The 19,264-nt window shown below is 46.3% G+C and overlaps 2 protein-coding genes and 1 long non-coding RNA gene across 3 annotated transcripts; all 3 read right to left on the bottom strand.

The window, feature by feature from the left end:
- Window positions 1-180: 180 nt before the first annotated feature.
- Window positions 181-4,677, bottom strand: LOC142925519 (CD5 antigen-like). Its single transcript, XM_076068368.1, has 5 exons — window positions 4,179-4,677; window positions 2,938-2,958; window positions 2,191-2,502; window positions 1,726-1,749; window positions 181-716 (listed from the first exon to the last, which is right to left on the bottom strand). Exons 1-5 carry the CDS (start codon window positions 4,213-4,215, stop codon window positions 604-606), a joined length of 507 nt encoding a protein of 168 aa, XP_075924483.1. The 5' UTR covers window positions 4,216-4,677; the 3' UTR covers window positions 181-603.
- Window positions 4,678-6,144: 1,467 nt separating this feature from the next.
- On the bottom strand, window positions 6,145-10,317 carry LOC116944566 (uncharacterized). Its single transcript, XR_012942471.1, has 3 exons — window positions 9,308-10,317; window positions 7,438-7,749; window positions 6,145-6,644 (listed from the first exon to the last, which is right to left on the bottom strand). It is a non-coding gene; the product is annotated as an uncharacterized LOC116944566 (long non-coding RNA).
- A 1,619-nt stretch (window positions 10,318-11,936) lies between these two features.
- LOC116944311 (antigen WC1.1-like) lies at window positions 11,937-17,970 on the bottom strand. Its single transcript, XM_032957874.2, has 6 exons — window positions 17,520-17,970; window positions 16,494-16,511; window positions 14,947-14,985; window positions 13,577-13,888; window positions 12,874-12,954; window positions 11,937-11,956 (listed from the first exon to the last, which is right to left on the bottom strand). Exons 1-6 carry the CDS (start codon window positions 17,968-17,970, stop codon window positions 11,937-11,939), a joined length of 921 nt encoding a protein of 306 aa, XP_032813765.2.
- Window positions 17,971-19,264: the final 1,294 nt, after the last annotated feature.

Here is a 19,264-nt window from a genome sequence, read left to right as displayed (position 1 = left end):
AGTTTAAAGTCACATGTTGATAGAAATACAACAAAAACATGATCAACATTATGTTCATTTTCAACAAATAACTGTACAGTGCCGATCATGATCATGATTACGAACGAATGTTCTGCAAGCTTCACGCGTGATTATACAGTTGCAATGACAATCGAGCCTGTATGCGGTATGAGGGGACTAGTGGCCACGGGAGGTAATGACAGGGGAGTCAGCCTACAGTGCGAATGCACTAGTGGCCACGGGAGGTAATGACAGGGTTATCAGTTGTGAGTGTGTGAAGGGACTAGTGGCTACGAGAATGTTCGAGAAGGGAGCGTGGTCAGGTGATGGTGACGGAAGAGGAGAGTAGAGTCTGCCGGTGGAGCGAGCGTTCAGAGTCAGCGAGATTGATCCAGAAGAGGTTTGCGTGGCCTCGAATTGGCATATAAGGGAGATTCGCAGGAGAATCGGGGATGTTGCAGCGGGGTCTCCGCCTGATGTCAAGTGAACGTGTCTTCAATCAAGTGCCATCTCAAGAGAAGTGTGTCGTCATTACAGAGTTATGGAAAATAGCGTAAAACGCAATGTTTGCTTCAAGAATGTTGAGACACCGTTACACGATTCCTACAAATGCAGGCTATTGTTTGCCCATGGCCTCTGTGGTTTTATTGTTTTGTGCGTGCCCGGGCAAAGACAAGGAACATGAAAGGGCCTCTTACTAGGTAAGGTTGTCGGGTCTGCTCCAGTTGATGAAGACATTTGAGAGAGGAACACAAGCAACAGATTATTAGTCAAAGGATTTGGTGGTGGTGGTGGTGGCAATGGTGCACAAGCACAGCCAACAATAACACCACCAGTAACAACTCAACGTGTTCATCAACAACACTGTTTGATGCCTTCAAAGGATTAATATAAAATAAGTGACATGTTGAGCAATGGACCGTCTCCATTTATGTGCAAATAAAACCTTTAAAAATATATATTTTTAATTGTTCTTTTCCTATTACGACATTAAGCTTGCCTAAGATAAACAAGAGCTCGATGCTTCCTGGTGCAGATTCCAACCACGTTTGTGTCACCTGTTATTGATTATATCCTATTCGAGTCTAATTTTACGTCACCTAACTTCCACGAGTACACAGAGTGCATGTGCGTGTGGGTCTGTCCTGTGACCTCCTGCCAGCGGGCATTCGAAGTGCACGTAGCCTGGCACAGGCGCCGTGGTGATGTCACGGCCACTTAGTGGCGAATGGCCGTTGTTGTTGTGTGATTAGTAATAACGCCCTAAGAAAGATTGTTTTAAGGGTGCTTTATACATTTAAATTATTATTAATGACTTCACCTTCATTAGATATGGCCACGTAATGAATCTGAACTGTTCGCGTTGGGAGCGAGGGTTCTTAAACCACGGTTTTTGTAATCCACCCTGGTACCGATTAACATATTTGTATGGCGTTCATACTGTTAAATGCTCCAGAAGAGCATTCAACAGCTGGAAAAAAAAACAGTCTCAGACTCACTGTGTGTATAATACACGGAATGGATTTCGACGAAGAAGGCTGGAGGCTACACCTAACTGGGATCTGAACTCACGATTTTTTTAATAGTATCGTGCCATGGCCCATTGCACCACGTCATGGCAGGATACATCATTTAACATTAATCAGCACATGTAAACGTTTGTATTTGATAAAAGTATCTTACATTGTATATACAAATAACTAGAAATGTACAAAATAGTCTTACCGAAAGTAGGGATAGCCCACCAGTCTGAGGGGAGAAAAAAATATACTTGTTAAAATTCAATAACATCAAAACATTGGACTTGGGCAAGGGTAAGGTTAGAGATAGGTTGAGGTCCTGTCATGCTTCAACACTTTTGCCCAACTAATGGCAGATCCACACACTTCACAAAGCAGAGCACTTTGGTCGATTAAAGCTAACGTCAGTCACACAATGAAAGGTGTTCAAATAAATTTCAGGTGTCACAACCACCCCCCAACATTACCTGCAATTATATCCTACGTGAACACGTTGCTATGTTTTGTACAAACACGCCGAGTGTTTTCTCCGCATTCTCTGCCGATTCCTCCCACTCGATGCCAAACGCTCGAGTTGGCCAAGCGAGCACGCTGCAATCACCATTTTTATTTCCCCCCCGCCTCCACGCCCCCTTTCCGAGCGCGCACGTAAAATGTTCGAACAGATAACCTGAAGAGCAGACGACGGAGGCGTCATCTCCGTGGACGCAGTTGTGATACCCCCAGGAAAGGTGCTCGCACTCGGAGAGCCGCGACTCCGTGCCGGAGCAACGAACGTCGTCCAACCAGATCTGGCCGCTGCCCGGTCCGAAGCGCGCGTTCCTCGGTGCCATAAAGGCGGAGCCGCAGCCCAGCTGCTGGCACACGACGCCGGCGTGCTGCAGGCCCCAGATGTCTCCGCACACGGTGCCCCACGTGCCCTCGTAGAACACCTCCACCCGCCCGTGGCATGTGCCGCCTCCAGCCAGGCGGAGGGAAAAATCTGCAACGATAACGGCGGGAACAGTCGTAGGCGGGCTCTCTTTTGTTGTTGCTGTTGCTTCGGAGCTACGAAGTCACGGCGGCTTAAATTGGTCGAAAGGCAAAGGAGGAGCCTTGGCCAAAGAGATTCTCTTTTGCGTCACGCGACTCCAGTTGTTTGTTATGGAGGGGGCACGCTGTGTGTTCTTCTTCTTTCGCACCGTGTGTAGCCAACCGTGCTAGTCGGAGCTGTGAGGATAGCGAGCGTGTGCTGACATGCGCTCGCTTTAAGGCGTCAGAGTTTATCGTCAAACATGAAGGGTGTCTTGCGTCTAGCGAAGAGCAGTCATCTCCGCGCAGGTTCGACAGGAAATCCCCGTGGTGGCGTGCACGCAGCGCCATGTGCAGTGCGAAGGAATTTGAACGTGCAGGCAGCAACGCGTCACGGAGTACTCACCAGCGGTAGTGGTGGTTGGTTCTGACCGCGGACATTTGAAGGAGACAGAAAAATACATCACAGTGTCAGTTGTTTTTAACAGAGACACCGCACACACTTAAGCTGCTTTTATGGTTATCTTTTTTGCAAAAAGATTGTAAAACAATTTTGTTATATATATCAACAATTTTGCTGTTTTAAAGCTTTCGTGACTGCAGGGATTCATATTCTTGGTTCTTTCGGTAAAGTCACGTAGAAGGGAAACAATAAAATAATAAAAGTATAAAACAATAAAATTATCACGACGTTTCGACTGCAACACAAGCAATCATCATCAGGTGTGAAAACCACAACAAGAAAATGTTTTAAAAGTGGCGGTTATTTTTAACGTTAGCACCACGGAGGCTGTCCACATATACAAACACAGAGACAATTTCAACCGAGAAGATGGATTCTGGCTTAGCAATCATTGGAAGGATTTGATAAACCATTTCGGGTCTTAATTGATTGATCACGCTTAAGGTGGCTTTCAGACCACATCCATTATTTTTCGTCTCCCCCCTCCTCTTTTCCGAACATAGATGGACTCGTCCATCTGAACAGACTGTTAAATCTCTCTCCGTGGTGCTAACGTTAAAAAATGCCACTTTTTTCAAATGTTCTTGGTGTGGTAATCACACCTGATGATGATTGCTTGTGTTGCAGTCGAAACGTCGTGAGAATTTTATTGTTTTATATTTTTATTATTTTATTGTTTCCCTTCTACGTGACTTTACCGAAAGAACCAAGAATATAATTTTGCTGTTGTTTTCCCTCAATTTCCAACAACACTTAAATTTGCCCCATCGTATAATTTGACAAAGGCTGAACGATTCTTTGTAAAATTATACAAAGGTGGAATGACACTTAGAATTTGTCATATACTTTCCAATATAGAACAATATAAGTCGATTTTATTTTTACAAATAGCCTAAATAATGGCATTTTCCCATATTACAAACTATGTGTTTCTGGAAAATGCCCGATGATGCTGGTTGTAAGCGCCGGCGAAAAGTCTGCACCAAAATTGTTACACGTTGTTAGCAGCAACAACATTGGCCACGTCATGACAGCGCTAATCGTTGACCGTGCCGGGTGGATGGAGGCTGCACGACACAGCATTTTCCTTCACGCGGTCCAACCCAAACATCACTGATGAATCGTAGGCGTTGGCAGCACGGCGGTGCAACGTTACCCGCGAGAGTAATGGTGAGAGCCCTTACCCAATGTTGGCACGACTGCAGACGACAAGGTTGCCATGCGAACGAGAGAAATTCATAAATGTTGTTATTAATTCATTTGCAGTTTTTGTTCTTGTAATAATATATTTATTGTGCTATTTTTCATTTTTTTTTACCAGGTGAGGGCCCACAGAGCAAGGCAGCTCTTTTTCAGAAGTGACCTGGCCACAAAGGATAGCTCAACGAAGTGGCTCATCACGTGGACATTTGTACCAGGAAAATGCTCTGAAAGGATGTTTCTAAATGTGGAGGGAAAACCCCGGAGGACCCGGAGAAAAATCCACGCGACCACAGGGAAAACATGCAAACTCCAAATGGACAGGCATCAGGGTCGGGATCGAACCCACGACCTCCTGTATACCTTGCGAGGTAGTTAACATCTGGCCTCCGCTGCACCACGTTTTTACAGTATTAATAATAAACTCAGTTTTATAAAGCGCCTTTCAAATTGATAATCTCACCATATGATAAACATAGTTTTAGGTTCCCTACACATCATGATGGAACGCAGGGCACGGGATGGGTACACCATTCATTCTATTGTAGATATTAAGATCAATTACAAACTTAAGCAGGTATAGACTACTGCATGCACTGGTGCTTCTGTGCATTACTGCTATGTGTGTTCTAGTTTTCCCGTGACAAAGTCACCCGATCTCATCACATCTCGAAAGCTAAGACGGTTTGAGCCTGCACAGTGCTCCGATGGGTGACCGTTACGGACGCGAGGTTTCCATCGGTGTCCGTGCAGCTGCGCAAAGTTGTGAACTCAGGGGGGAATGTGGCAAGACCCACTGATGTACGGTCTGCTGTCCTATTAACGGCACGTGTTTTCACAACGCAAAATTGGATGCAACACGATTAATGTGTTAGGGAACGCATTTTTTAATATCGCGGGTGCAATTTGGATATAACGCTATCGAGTGAACGGAACGAATACGCGGTTGTACGGCTGCCTTGGCGAAGCATCACAAAAGGCAGTGGGATGCTGCTGGATTCGTCTAGATGCTACCCACGCACCTCGGTCTTTGCTCAGCCTGCTTACGCACCTCACGTGTTATCGTGGACTGTGCTTTACTCCCTATATTATATATTATTTATTATAACGCGATTTTTCCATAATGCGGTGTTCTTCAGGAACACAACTACCGCGTTATAGAAGAACAGACTGTGCTTCAACTACTTCTATGTCCTATGCTTCTTGCCATCAACTACCTACATTGATCAGCATGGTGAAGTATGGCCAAATAATCCCCAAGACCAGTATGGTGTGAGAAGGCCCTTTACTGCCAAAGGATTGACAGATAAGGTGAGCGCATGTCCATGAATCCTGGTGTAGCTGGTGCAGTGGAAATAGATATGATGATTTTATATCTCACCGGACACAGCTGAGAGGTCCAGTCCAGACAACGATGGTGAAGCCATTGGGAAGAGATAAAAGGAAAAATCAAAGTTTACCAATGACAGTGCATGGAATAAAGGAGATCCACGTGAATTTTACTCATTGGTCGCGATGGCCAGCCGAAGAAAATACACACAACCCAAGTCTAACCCCTAACTCTGTCTCCCTAACTCTGACCCCTAACTCTGACCCCTGACCCTGACCCCAAACCCAGACCCACCCACCTCCGGACCCACCCCGCACTTCCGATTATCACGGTTGGCAACATACGTTGCGCGAGAAGTTCAACATACATAAGTAACAACTAAAGCATCACGAAATAGACACTCAATATGTACATTTGGTATTCGCGCCATTCTTGCCGAGCAGAGGCCATCACGATGGCATTACGCGTGGACGATGCCGCGCAGAACGTCGAGACGTTAAACTCATCGTGCTCTCACCCATGGGCTTCCACATCTGGCCATCCCGCTCCCCCCGCCCCCCCCACCCCCCACATGGACTTTAAAGGTCCTCATCCCTCAATGTTGCTCGCTGTCCCCCGAACCAAGACCCTCCTGGCGGAGCGCCGTCACTCCGTGGCTGCTCCCATTATTGTGGCGTCGAATCCCCACAAGGCACGGAACAGCAGATCCACCACCGCCAGGTTGAAGAGACTGGTGAAGGCCGCTCGTCCGTTTCGTCGGACGGACGAGGAGGAACCCGGAGTCTTACTCCGCGGAGTCTCTGAGTCACGACTGGAAATGATCTTCTTGATATTTGTACTATTATACTCTTTGGGTCTTTCGGTAAAGTCACGTATTCTTTATAGATATCTTCAGTTCTGTCTATATGTCTTAGCGCTTGTTTGTAGTTTTGTTTGAATTATAGACTTGTTAATTAAAGGTGACTATTATTACCGTGTAGTAGGTGTACATATTTTTACAGGGCTTATGGGAAAAAGCTCATTTCTAATTAAGACGCAAGTTAATTTCATTTTATTTCGATAATACAAACATTACAGAAAACGTTAAATATCTTACCCGTTGCATAAGTAGCCCACATGTCTGAAGAGAGAGCAAAATAAGAAAACACGTCATATAAAACTAACCTTAACATACAACAACAACAACAAAATGCACTGCAAATGCAGGTGGCATGGTCTGGACAAACATTTTGTGTGTGTGTGGGTTCTTGCCTTAAAGCAACACGTGGCACATGAAGAGCAAGGTAAATGGTTGGAATATAATCTACCATATTCCCATCCTCGCAAATAGCACCGAAGTGGACTTTCCAATGTCTCTCACATATTGTTGTCATTTTAATATTTTGTACATACTTGTATATTTTATTATGCTTTTGTTGAATTGCAATGACCCGGAGGACACATATGTATCATTTAAAAACCTACAGCATCCACATGGCCACGCAAACCCTTAAATCAAAGAATTCCCCATCTACAAGACCAGGTAAGAGCCTGTAGATACGGGAAGTCTTGTTATTCGACGGAGATGTGGAATATATATCGTTGATATTCATAGAATTGTAGATTTATCGGTTATCAGAACGAGTGTTATTGACTCGGGAGATCTTTAAAGACAAAGATTCCCCATTTTAGCCTGTAACAGACTGTTGGGGCAAGTGCTGTTAGCGAGTAGCACCTATGAAGACCGGCACGGCACACGAGGGGGTGGGTGGCCAGCACCACGCCCGGCCACCTTTGTCTCCATAGTGGCGATGTTTACACATTGCACCAGGTACCATTAAAAACAATAGTCCCATATCAGTGTAAAAAAAAAATTGAAGCACCCTGTATGTATAAAGGTTGACACGACGAACATGAGGGGTGGGGGAGATTACCGTTTGAGCAGATGACCGAAGCGTCTTCGTTGTGGCCGCAGTTGTGAATGCCAAACGGAGGGTGGCCACACTCAGATAGCCGAGACTCGTAGCCAAAGCATTGGACGTCATCCAGCCAAATGTTACCGCTGCCCTCCCCAAAGTAGGCGCTTTGCAGGGCAGACAGGGCATAGCCACAGCCCAGCTGACGGCACACGACTTCGGCATGAGATGCCTGCCAAATGTCATCGCACACCGTGCCCCATGAACCGTTGTAGAACACCTCCACCCGGCCATGGCATGTGCCTCCCCCGGCCAGCCGGATTAGAAAATCTGAACCAAAAACAAAGGGGTGGAGATAAGACAAATGTCAGCTTGTGAGTGTTTTTTTTTGCTGATCAAACAATCCAGAGGCAGAGCTCCCATTATCGCGTGGAGGATCGCAACAGTTGAATCAAGTTGAATAATGGATTTTTGATGATACATCCGATACATTGGCATTTTCAGATGGAATTACTCCGTCATGTGGCCCTCAAAGAGCCCAAATTTGACTTTGAATCAACTTCCTTGTATTCTGAAGAGTTATTAGTCTTAAGCAACTTTGTTTTCAATAAAAAATAAACTATCTCGATTGGTTTGTTTTGGTAAGGCCTCTGACCTGTAATTATCAGGGCCCAAAGCAAACATTTAAGAGTAGGACATGACAAGTATTTAAATATGATGCCAATATGTGAATATATGTAATCATTAAAAATGTACTGTTCATATTATTGAACAAAAAATGTCACTGCATCGCTCGCTTTCAGACGCGCTTCCGTGGCCGTCTGGAACGCTCTTTTTTCCGGTATTAGGAAGCCACTGGAGCTACGTGCTTTTAAATCGTCTAGATTGACAAACTCATTCCTTTAGAAATGCTTTTTATGTTTTGTTTGTTGTCCTTCCCCCGCAACTCCGATTCGCACGGTTGGTTACATACGTTGCGAAAGAAGTTCAACATACTTGCAATGATGCTCATAACGATACATTTAAATAGCTTATAATATTTAATACCACTATAATTTTTATAAAATGGGATATGATGATAATAATAATACAAAATATAGGCATATGACTGTAGAAAAGGGCTATAGTAGGAACATCTAGGTTGTTTTTAGTTGTCAGAGTATCTCGGGTAAGATGATCAGGACTGCTGAAGATCGTTGGGCCTGTGTTTTGAGGTGAGATCCAGCGATGGTCACAGTGTATCGTGTCATATATCATTAATACGTTCACATTATTATTCATAAATCACTGTTAGTTAATATATACGTAACTACATTTTTGTTACATGAATGATCCCGTTTAGCCAATTGTCCGGCTATGTTACAAGGGGGGATCCGTGATGCATGAGGACAGCAACAACAACAACGAAGACAAAAACATCATCAATGTGGCAGAGAATGAGTGCAGCAGGCTCCTTACAGAATGTTTAACACGTAGGCTTTCGCGACCTGTATCATCCATAATACAGTTTTTTTAAGAAGATTACACAACTCATACACGAGGTATTTAATGGTCTTAAATGAAACATGACGTGAGTGGGGGAAAAAAACCCAGCGAATGAGAGATTGAGGCACCAGAATAAAGTTAGGCACAGGTGCAAAGTAATCTCTATAATTTAGTCTAACAGTGACATAACCACACGGAAATCGAAAAAGGTAGGTGTAGATGCAAGTATGGCTCTGTGTTTTGGTTTTAACAAGGAGATAAAGAGGGGGAGTGAATGGAGAGAAGCAGGCTGTATTCCGGAAACGCGAAAATACTTTTTTTACTGAAGGAAGGTCTTAGCAAGTGGCAAGTTTTACTCGGAATAATAAGGAAGCACTCCTGAGGGCAGAAAGACATCACTTACCGCTGGCTGTGGTTGGCCCGACTTCAGAACATGTGAAAGAGATACACAAAGACGAAATGTTAATGTTACAGAGAACAACAAATCCGGAGACGATCCGTAGAAGTCCTCATTCACGTGTTCCCAGAAAGACAGTTTAAAGTAGATATTTCGTGGGAAAACATCCAATCTTTAGATGTGTTATGTTTGTCTTATCCCAAATTGTCTCCTGAATGGATTATGTATTAATTACGAGACAGAATAAAAACTCTTGACGAATAAATGTTAAGGCCCCCCACATGTTTTAAAAAGGTCCATGGAAGCAAATTTCAAGGAACTAGTTCTGAGATCCCTTAAGGCAGGGGTGGGGAACGTATACAGCCCGCGGGCTGTATAAGGCCCGCAAAAACATTTGATCTGCTGGCCCTGCCAATGCAACCGCAGACGGGACACGAAAATTCAATAAATCTAGGAGCAAACCTGGAAAAGCAGTTGCGAGTAGCAACATCATCAACACCAGCTAACATCATCACACGCCTCCCCAAAGAGAAGCAGTTCCAGCCATCACATTAGGGGTGAGTTAGTTAAATATTTGACCAAATATAACAGGCTATTTTTTAAGTTGATAATTCTGTATGGCCCGCGAATGATGTTATAAATACCCAAATGGCCCTTGGCAGAAAAAAAAGGTTCCCCACCCCTGCCTTAAGGTGACCACTTATCCAGACTAGGGGCTCAGCGCTTTCCCACTCACCCTGCTACAAAGCAATGTTCGTGACACACGTAAACCACTGTTTTTCATTCTCGAAAGTGGAATTTGGACAGATTAAGGCCAAAAACAAATGTGACGTGACGGTGTTTGTGCAGTCACTGGGGACCGGGCCGAGACCGTGAACTTGCGCCTCGCTCAAGGACCCCACGATCTCGTTGGCGTCATCTCAGGACGTCTGAGCGATCTCGTGAATTCAAGATTCAGTGGTTTTCTTTCATCCAAGTAAGGCTAAAAACATTCATGTATGAGAACCATCTGCCTGCCTGCCTGACCATCTTCCTGTGTCGGGGCGGCGGCGGGGGGGGGGCTGGTGGCATAACTCTCTGATTGGCGACGTACGGCGCGAAAGAAGTTTTCAACAGACGCGCATACAAAATTAACTTCGAAAAATACTTTGGTGTGAAGTTGCGATGGTAATCTGAGCATTGCTGGTGACGGTTGCTGGCAACGATTGCCCGAAATGTTCCCAAGGGGATCGTAACCTTAACGCAAAAAATATATATATATTTTTTTTAAAAAGTTAATCGAATGGCTTAAAACTTTCGTGACTGCATGAATTCATATTCTTGGTCCTTTCGGTAAAGTCACGTAGATAGAAAACTAAAAAAATGTTAATACAAGATTTAAAAAACATAATTAAAGCTTTTATTACGTTCAATTTATTATTTATTTTATTTACATTTTCTCTTTATTTTTTAATCTACGTGACTTTACTGAAAGAACCAAGAATGTGAGTTGATCGAATGTTTGCCTGCAACTCGGAGACCCAACACAGCGGCTTCCCGCCTCCTCCCCCGGCAGGGCCGCTATCCGAGCCTCGGTGTCTCATCGCGGCCTATGGATCACAACCTTCATATATATTTTTTTAAAGATCCAATGTGAAAGAAACTTTAGTAGAAGGTTGTGTTGCTACTGGGGACTAACCCAAGAGGGTTTGCCCCCTTCCCTCGTCGTGGCATCCAGATAACTGCGCACTTCGGGGACAGGAGGCCTGATGCTGCTGTTACCATTTAAAACAATTTAAATCGCCTAAACATTTAAATATTTCTGAGGATAAACGAACACTGGAAAGCATTGCAGAGTCCATCCACGTGCGTGATTGTTCTCCGTTAATAAACGCGGGGTTTTGACGAGTTGCCAAATCGATATTTAACTCACGGTCTCTTTTGGCGCCAATCAAGAGTTGTGGTGATATTTTTTTGTAAACTCGTTTCTCTTATTCTAAGCAAGAACTTGCTACCGTTAGACACGTTAACTCGGTTGTTTAGAAACAATAAACATAATAAAGGCCGTCTGAAGCTCCCTCTCTCTCTCTCTCTATAGTTCTACTTGTGCACGAAGTCACATTGAGGATTACCTGTCGTAGCTGCTCCAGACGATGATGAGGACGATGAAGACATTTAAAAGACAAAACACATCCGCAGGTTATCAACGAGTGCACATTTTAAATTCACATCTTTTTGCGATTTAAAGTAACTTGTGATTGAACGCCCGATGCGTTGTTGATGCGCTCCGACGCGGTTGAATATAAATCTGGCTACTGTACGCATTGCGTAATTGGTGCGTGAGGGAAATAATAACAATGATAATAATAATTGAGAGATTATCTCACCTGTGGTGCTTGTGGTGTCTGGTCCCGACATTGTGCGTGCAAAAGTTGCATTCGAGAAAGAAAAAAACAACAACACCAAGGTCATAAACTTCGCGCGTGTCGAGTTTGTGACAGCTCTCAATTGGTGTAGTTTGCGTCTGCCCCCGTTGACCCAGACAATAAAACAAACACACACAAATACTAAAAGGGTTCCCCGTACTTGAGTTGAACTTCACTCGTGCAGGGCTTTAACGAGCAGCGTGTTTGTTCAAAGTTGTTGTTGACAGCGCTTATTGATTGGCCGTGTCGCCTTGTGTAGGGTGGACGATGCACAGGTTGCGCTAACGCAATCTGACACACAATCTGGTACGAATAATAGCACTAAAATCACCTCGATTCGTGTAGAGTGTATTGACATTGTAGGCTGTGTAAATCAACATCGCAGAATCGGGATCTTTACTTGGACTGCGAAGCTCCGTGTTCACACAGGTGTCCAGTTGGGACGAGTACTAAACAAAGTACTAAACAACGTGACGATGTGCACATGTGGTGTTGTACACATGTGGTGTTGTTGTACACATGTGGTGTTGTACACATGTGGTGTTGTTATACACATGTGGTGTTGTACACATGTGGTGTTGTTATACACATGTGGTGTTGTACACATGTGGTGTTGTACACACGTGGTGTTGTTGTACACATGTGGTGTTGTACACATGTGGTGTTGTACACACGTGGTGTTGTTGTACACATGTGGTGTTGTACACATGTGGTGTTGTTATACACATGTGGTGTTGTACACATGTGGTGTTGTACACACGTGGTGTTGTTGTACACATGTGGTGTTGTACACATGTGGTGTTGTACACATGTGGTGTTGTTGTACACATGTGGTGTTATACACATGTGGTGTTGTACACATGTGGTGTTGTTGTACACATGTGGTGTTGTACACATGTGGTGTTATACACATGTGGTGTTGTTGTACACATGTGGTGTTATACACATGTGGTGTTGTACACACGTGGTGTTGTTGTACACATGTGGTGTTGTACACATGTAGTGTTGTTGTACACATGTGGTGTTGTACACATGTGGTGTTATACAAATGTGATGTTGTACACATGTGGTGTTGTTATACACATGTGGTGTTGTACACATGTGGTGTTGTACACACGTGGTGTTGTTGTACACATGTGGTGTTGTTGTACACATGTGGTGTTGTACACATGTGGTGTTGTACACACGTGTTGTTGTACACATGTGGTGTTGTGATCTTACACTGCGTGCTTGAAGCAGCCCACGCGTCTAGAGGAGGGCGAGAGAACGGACGAATGTCACCGAAAACTGTCGGAGAGAGCCTTGGCAGGGGGGGGGTCACGATTGTGGCACACGAGGGGGTGGGTGGCCCACACCACGCCCGGCCGCCTTTGTCTCCCCGGTGGCGATGTTTACTACACACAGCACCGGGTACTCATTTGAGGCTGAGTCGACCTAGGGGGGGCCCAGTGAACAGGAATCGAACTCGGTTCGCCAGGTTCATAGCGCTAGTGGCTTGCACACACAGAGACACATACACATAGACACAGAGACACACATACAGACACACACACAGAGACACACATACACACAGACACAGAGACACACATACAGACACACAGAGACACATACAACAACAACAACCGCCATTCGCCACTAAGTGGCGGTGACGTCACCACGACGCTTGTGCCAGGCTATGTGCACCGTGAGGCCACGTGAAGTGTCGAACGCCCGCTGGCAGGAGGTCACGGGGCAGACCCAAGTGCCACGGGTCGACTGACTGAGATGACTGGCTGATGCACCACCTGTGCCCCCTACTGTGCCAACAAACACACAGACACACATACAGACAGAGACACGCAGACACACAGACACGCACACCCTCAAACACCTTGCGAGCAGATGACGGAAGCGTCCTCGTTGTGGCCACAGTCGTGAATTCCCCAGCCATTCTGGCCGCACTGCGAGAGCTCGGCCTCTTGACCCGAGCACTGGACGTTGTCCATCCAGATGTGGCCGCTGCCCACTCCGTAGTAGGCGTAGAGCGGCGCGGACAGCGCCTCGCCGCAGCCCAGCTGGCGGCACACCACGTTGGCATCTTGCAGCTCCCAGAGGTCGTCGCACACCGTCCCCCACGAGCCGCCGTAGAACACCTCGACCCGCCCGTGGCACGCGCCTCCCGCGGCCAGTCGGATGGCCACGCCTGGGTGCCAGGGTGAAGGGGCCGATGAGAATGCGTTTTGGGACTTTCGGGGATCTGCTCGTGCTGGGGATGATGACCCATTGGCTCGTGGCGTTTGTCCGTTTGAGTCCCAGTGCCGGATTATCATCTTAGCAAAAGTAGCTACTACATATGTAGCTACACGTGTAGCTACGGGCCCCCCACTTTCAAGGGCCCCACGCTAAATTATTTCAAGCTATCAATTCCGGTTCAGTGAATCTGCACTTTCTCGATTACTCTAGTACTATAACGCCTTCAACTTTTACGAACGACTGGGTTTTTACATTTTGATTTGAAGCTTTCGTGAATGCAGGGATTCATATTCTTGGTTCTTTCGGTAAAGTCACGTAGAAGGGAAACAATAAAATAATAAAACAATCAAATTCTCACGACGTTTCGACTGCAACACAAGCAATCATCATCTGGTGTGAAAACCACAACAAGAAAATTTGAAAAAAAGTGGCGTTTTTTTTACCCGCCACTTTTTTCAGTCGAAACGTGAGAATTTTATATTTTTATTATTTTATTGTTTCCCTTCTACGTGACTTTACCCAAAGAACCAAGAATATGAACGACTGGGTGTTTAAGGTTAGCGATTTGTCATATTATCTGGCTGTATAGCAAATGAAAAATACAATTACTTTACTATGCGAGCTAAAAATTTGTCTTTTAATATGTATGTGTTTTTTTTTATTTAGGGCCCCTTTATTACATATGCTAAAGGCCCCGCGCTAGCTTAATCCGGCACTGTTAAGCTCCCACGACTTTTAATACGCAACGCGCAGTTATGCTTGGTTATTTGAAAGGTTCTCTGTGGTTTATATAATCACAAAACTATCCAGAGGAAGAGAGAAAAAAACCCATTCATGACGTGAAAGTTTATCACGTGACTTGACAATGAGTAAAGGGTAGCAAAGCCATTCCTTGCACGAGCAATCATCTTGACATGAGTGACATGGGGATCACAGGATCACTTGAATGCAAGTTACACGCAATGACACTGAGGTGTTGCATACGTGAGCAGAATAGAGGGCACTTACCGACAGACGTGCTTGCAAGATAAGGTGTAGATGATGACGCTGTAGACATAAAATAAGTAAAACGCCAAGTATAAGATTTTGTTGGTCATGGCAATCCTGGTCCCCCGTTGACCCATCCCCTGCTACCCCTGCTCTGTCCTTTCATCTCACTTTAATCCCCGCCGCACCTCCGATGAGCACAGTTGGATACGTACGAAAGAAGTTCAACATACGTACATGCTTTCCATTCCAGCAACCAAGGCATCCTCCTATATCGAAACTCCCGGTTAACCTCGACTCAACAGGAGGTCGCTCCTTCTCTCATGTTGTGCCTGCGGTTTGTGACTCCATTACCCTCAACCGTCCATACTAAACTAAAGCTTTTTTTTGTTTACCAGGTAAGGCCCACTGAGCTGCAATTCTATTTTTTCCGAAGCGACCTGACCACAAATGATAACTCAATGAAGTGGCTTATCATGTGGAAATGTATAGCAGCCAAACACTCTGAACGCGTGACGTTGATTCTACTCTCAACCCCCTGCCTCCATTCAAGTCCAGACTCAAGACCTTCCCTTTCCCCTGCTGCCTATGACTGTCTTCAATACAACATTACATTTTTATGGGATGTGTTTTTAGATATTATCTGAAAAATCGGCCTGGAAAACAAACATCTGAAATGATTTTAGGGTTTATCCACAAGATGTCCCGGCATCATGCGACAGCATCACCTTCCACGCGATAGAGGGAGTGGTGAAACAATTGCCACGCCACTTTTGTTCAGGTGTGAGCAAATGTGTCTGCATGAGAGTGTGAGCGTCAGATAGTGTGCCTGATAACAGCACTTGCCCCAACAGCCCGTGAAGGCTACACGGGGGATCTGTGTCTGTGTTTGCAGGTAAGTGGCTTGCTGAGAAACTCCTAAGCGGCCCGTGATCACAGTTGGTTCATCAGGGGAAGAATTGTGATCGGAGCAATAATCCCCAAGATCAAATCCGTAGATTTGCTGAGCAGAATCAGAAAACGTATATACATACTGGAGGAATCCGATAAGTTATAAAGCTCTTTCACAGATGTGCAGTACAGCATGTCTGTGAGGCGTTGAAGAAGGAGCTCCCTCAACCCAAAAAAAAACGTGGGACGATGTTGGCGATTGATCTCCCTCCCGATAGGGCTGCCGAAGTCTCTCAAATTGGATGGAAGCGGCCACCGCAGGCGAAGTGCCACCTTCCTAGGAGCCTGAGACCACGAGAGAGGCGGGGGACGACCTGGCGAGGCAAATTTGCCGATGTGGGTCGAGTGACGGCTGCGTGCAGGCCGGCACTGCGTGACGGCGTTACCAGCATGCGTGGACTCGCTGGGGGGTCCCTGGTTTGTTTTTACTTCCAAAGCAGCACCGCACGAATTGTTACGACGAATGCCCTCCGGCAGCCACCCGACCGTCCGGTGAACGCGAGCTGTCATTATCGCACGCGTCACGTGAGCACGTGGTCGGAGTGACGTGGGGGAGGCTTCCCTCGCGTGGCTAAGCGCACACGGGGCAAGTGAGGAGTGCGGGTGAAGTCACTCACCAATTGAAGAGGTCGGGACTGAGCCACACGACGGGGGACATGAGAAACACAACAAACATCCGCATTATGTTTCATACACATTGGTCCTTTTAGTGAAATAGCGCTTCGATGTTAGTATAAATGTATTGGAATTTAAAAGCGGTCATGGTGAGCCTGAAAGTAATCGAATACAATGATTTTGCTCCATTTATTTGTTATGGATTTTCTGAATAGCACCTGCACAAGGGCCGTTGCTCGAAACGTCGCCCATTTTATACGTGTTTTGTTCCTCTAAAGAAGTGCTCCGAACGAATGCAGCATCACCAAGTCGGTTGCCGAATGTGCTGTGTGTAGGCGAGGCTCTTCCAAGAGGCGCAGATGCCGTCGCTGAACATTGAAGTTGCGTCAGCTCGAGTCAAGTGAGAGATGGTGACCACATTCTAAGAAGTTGAGACCCTTTAGTGGCCAACTCAGTCATCAGACACCCTCTAGGTTCAAGCCACTACATCAGTGTGACAAAACAAAAACTCCGCTCATGATCAAATCACATTGATGATTCAATTGTATTTATGATCAAATCATTCTGATGGTTAAATCATATTGATGATCAAATCACGAAACAAATGATTTGGTGATGCTGATTCTTCTTGTTGTGGTATGGCTGCTGATGTAGATGGCAGAGCAGCAACTACGATTCCACATTCAGGTGATCAATCCAGCAGACAACCGCGTCAGGAGCAGTGGAGGAGTAGTGTAGTATCATCATCATCATCGCTGCGATGTCTCCTGCGTGTTTGTGATGCTGCTGCATTGGCAGTGGTGCACGGGCAAAGAAAAAGCGAACACTGCACTCGACACGTCTCAACAATAACCCAGACCCCCTTATTCACGGCGCATTATTATGTGCTCGTGATGCCGCGCTCACAATGCGGTGTGCAGAAAGGAATGGGCATTGCCGGGAACGTCACCTACGATACGCTGCCCTTCGTGAGGCATCGCTATCCACGACCGCGTGGAGGTATTTCACGCCGGACTAAATGAACTTACGCGTAACGTTGCCGCGGCAGCCGTGTTCATCGGAGCCATCCGCGCAGTCCACGATGACGTCGCATCGCCAGCTCCACGGCAAGCACTGTCTCCCGTCGCTGCACTGAAACTGGTCGCTCGAGCAACGGATTGCTGTTGGCAAACACATAAGAGAGAGGAGCGATCGGCGCTGGGTTTGCGACGGAACGGGAACGCCGTTTCGCGAGTGGAGGTAGCGGAGGTGGTGGTGAGTGGGTGGGGGTGGAATGACGGAGGCGGTGGAGACTTCGAGCACGGCCTTGGTTGAAGTTCCGTCACCTGGCAAAGCGAGCGAGCTGCTGGTGTGTGTGTGTGTGTGGGAGACGGTGATTGCAAGTGCAAGTGTGGTCGTGGTGGTGGTGGTGGTTGTGGTGATGCTCTGCTTTGGTAGCCCGGACGAGGTCCTCTCCTCCACCGTCAGGCCCGGCGACATTGACGGTGGTGGCCTCCCCGTGCTGCGGGGAAAGCTACACCAAAACTACTAACAACAAATTGTATTTCACCAGGTAAGGCCCACTGAGGTTTACGACGTCTCTGTTTTTTCTTCTTGAGAAGCGACCTGGCCATAAATGATAGCCCAACGAAGAGGCTTGTCGCGTGGAAATGGGATAGCGGCCGAATACTCGAAACGCGTAAGGTTGATTCTCATTGTGGAGGGAAACACCGGAGGACCCGGAGAAAAAAATCCACGTGGCTACAGAGAGAGAGAGACACCGCAAACTCCAAATATACAGCAGGCATCAGGGTCGAATCCACGACCTCCTGTGTACCAGGCGAGGGAGTTAGCTGGTGATGCGTTGGTGGTTAAGGATTTTTGCACAGCTCTTCGACTGTCTCCATGGGATCCTCAGGCGCTTAACACCGATCGTGTGAGGCAGCCCTGTTTCAAGTCGGTCACCACTACGTGCATACCATCACCAAGCCAAGAGTGATGGTGAAGGTGTTTCGCCGCACACGGTGAGTGGCCAGCAAAGAGGAGCCGGGTGATGTGGCTGTCGTTATCAACAACGGCGGTAACAGCAGCAATGTTTACATCCACCGCTGGATGAGTCATTATTGTGGAATCACACGATGCAATGTCGCTGTATCCGATGATGTAGGGCTATATATATCGTTCAAAAGACGGGAATCTGCATACCTGACAACCCCTGATCAGTGAGTTTAACACGTCGGCTTTATCAGTGTCCCACCTTATTACAGACCAATTCAGACCATATTGGTCACCCCGTGCCCTTATAAATCTGAACGTTCATCCTACAAAGGGAGAAACATAAAAAATATATACACAAATTATGATTTTTTTGAGGACCGAGTTAAAACGGCTGTACGCCCTATGGACCTAAAAACCCAATTCCCCTATACAATAATACGGGTTAAGCCCTATGGGTTTGACAGGCGTGAATTTAAAATGTTTCAAACATCTTGCCAAACAGGCCACGTGAATTCCACGCGACTGGGATTGCAAATAACAAACCGTGAGGGATGGGAGGAAGTGGACCTCCCACCTCTATCTGACTTCAAAATCCCAACGCGCCACGGGTTTGTTCTCTCGCGGTGGCATGTATCTGTGTGACGCGGGGGGTGGCGCGTGTCTGTGTGACGCGTGGGGGGTGGAGGGAGAGTGGAGGGGGGGTTATTGCATTGTCCTCTCCACTAGATGGCTGACAGGTGAGCCGGATAATATCTCGAGTTATCACACACACTCGAGATATCACACACACTCGGCC

This window comes from Petromyzon marinus, chromosome 21, assembly GCF_048934315.1.
Source record: "Petromyzon marinus isolate PM22_M1 ecotype Great Lakes invasive population chromosome 21, UKy_Petmar_22M1.pri1.0, whole genome shotgun sequence".
Lineage (NCBI taxonomy): Eukaryota > Metazoa > Chordata > Hyperoartia > Petromyzontiformes > Petromyzontidae > Petromyzon > Petromyzon marinus.
This window is presented reverse-complemented; position numbering and strand designations above follow the sequence as displayed.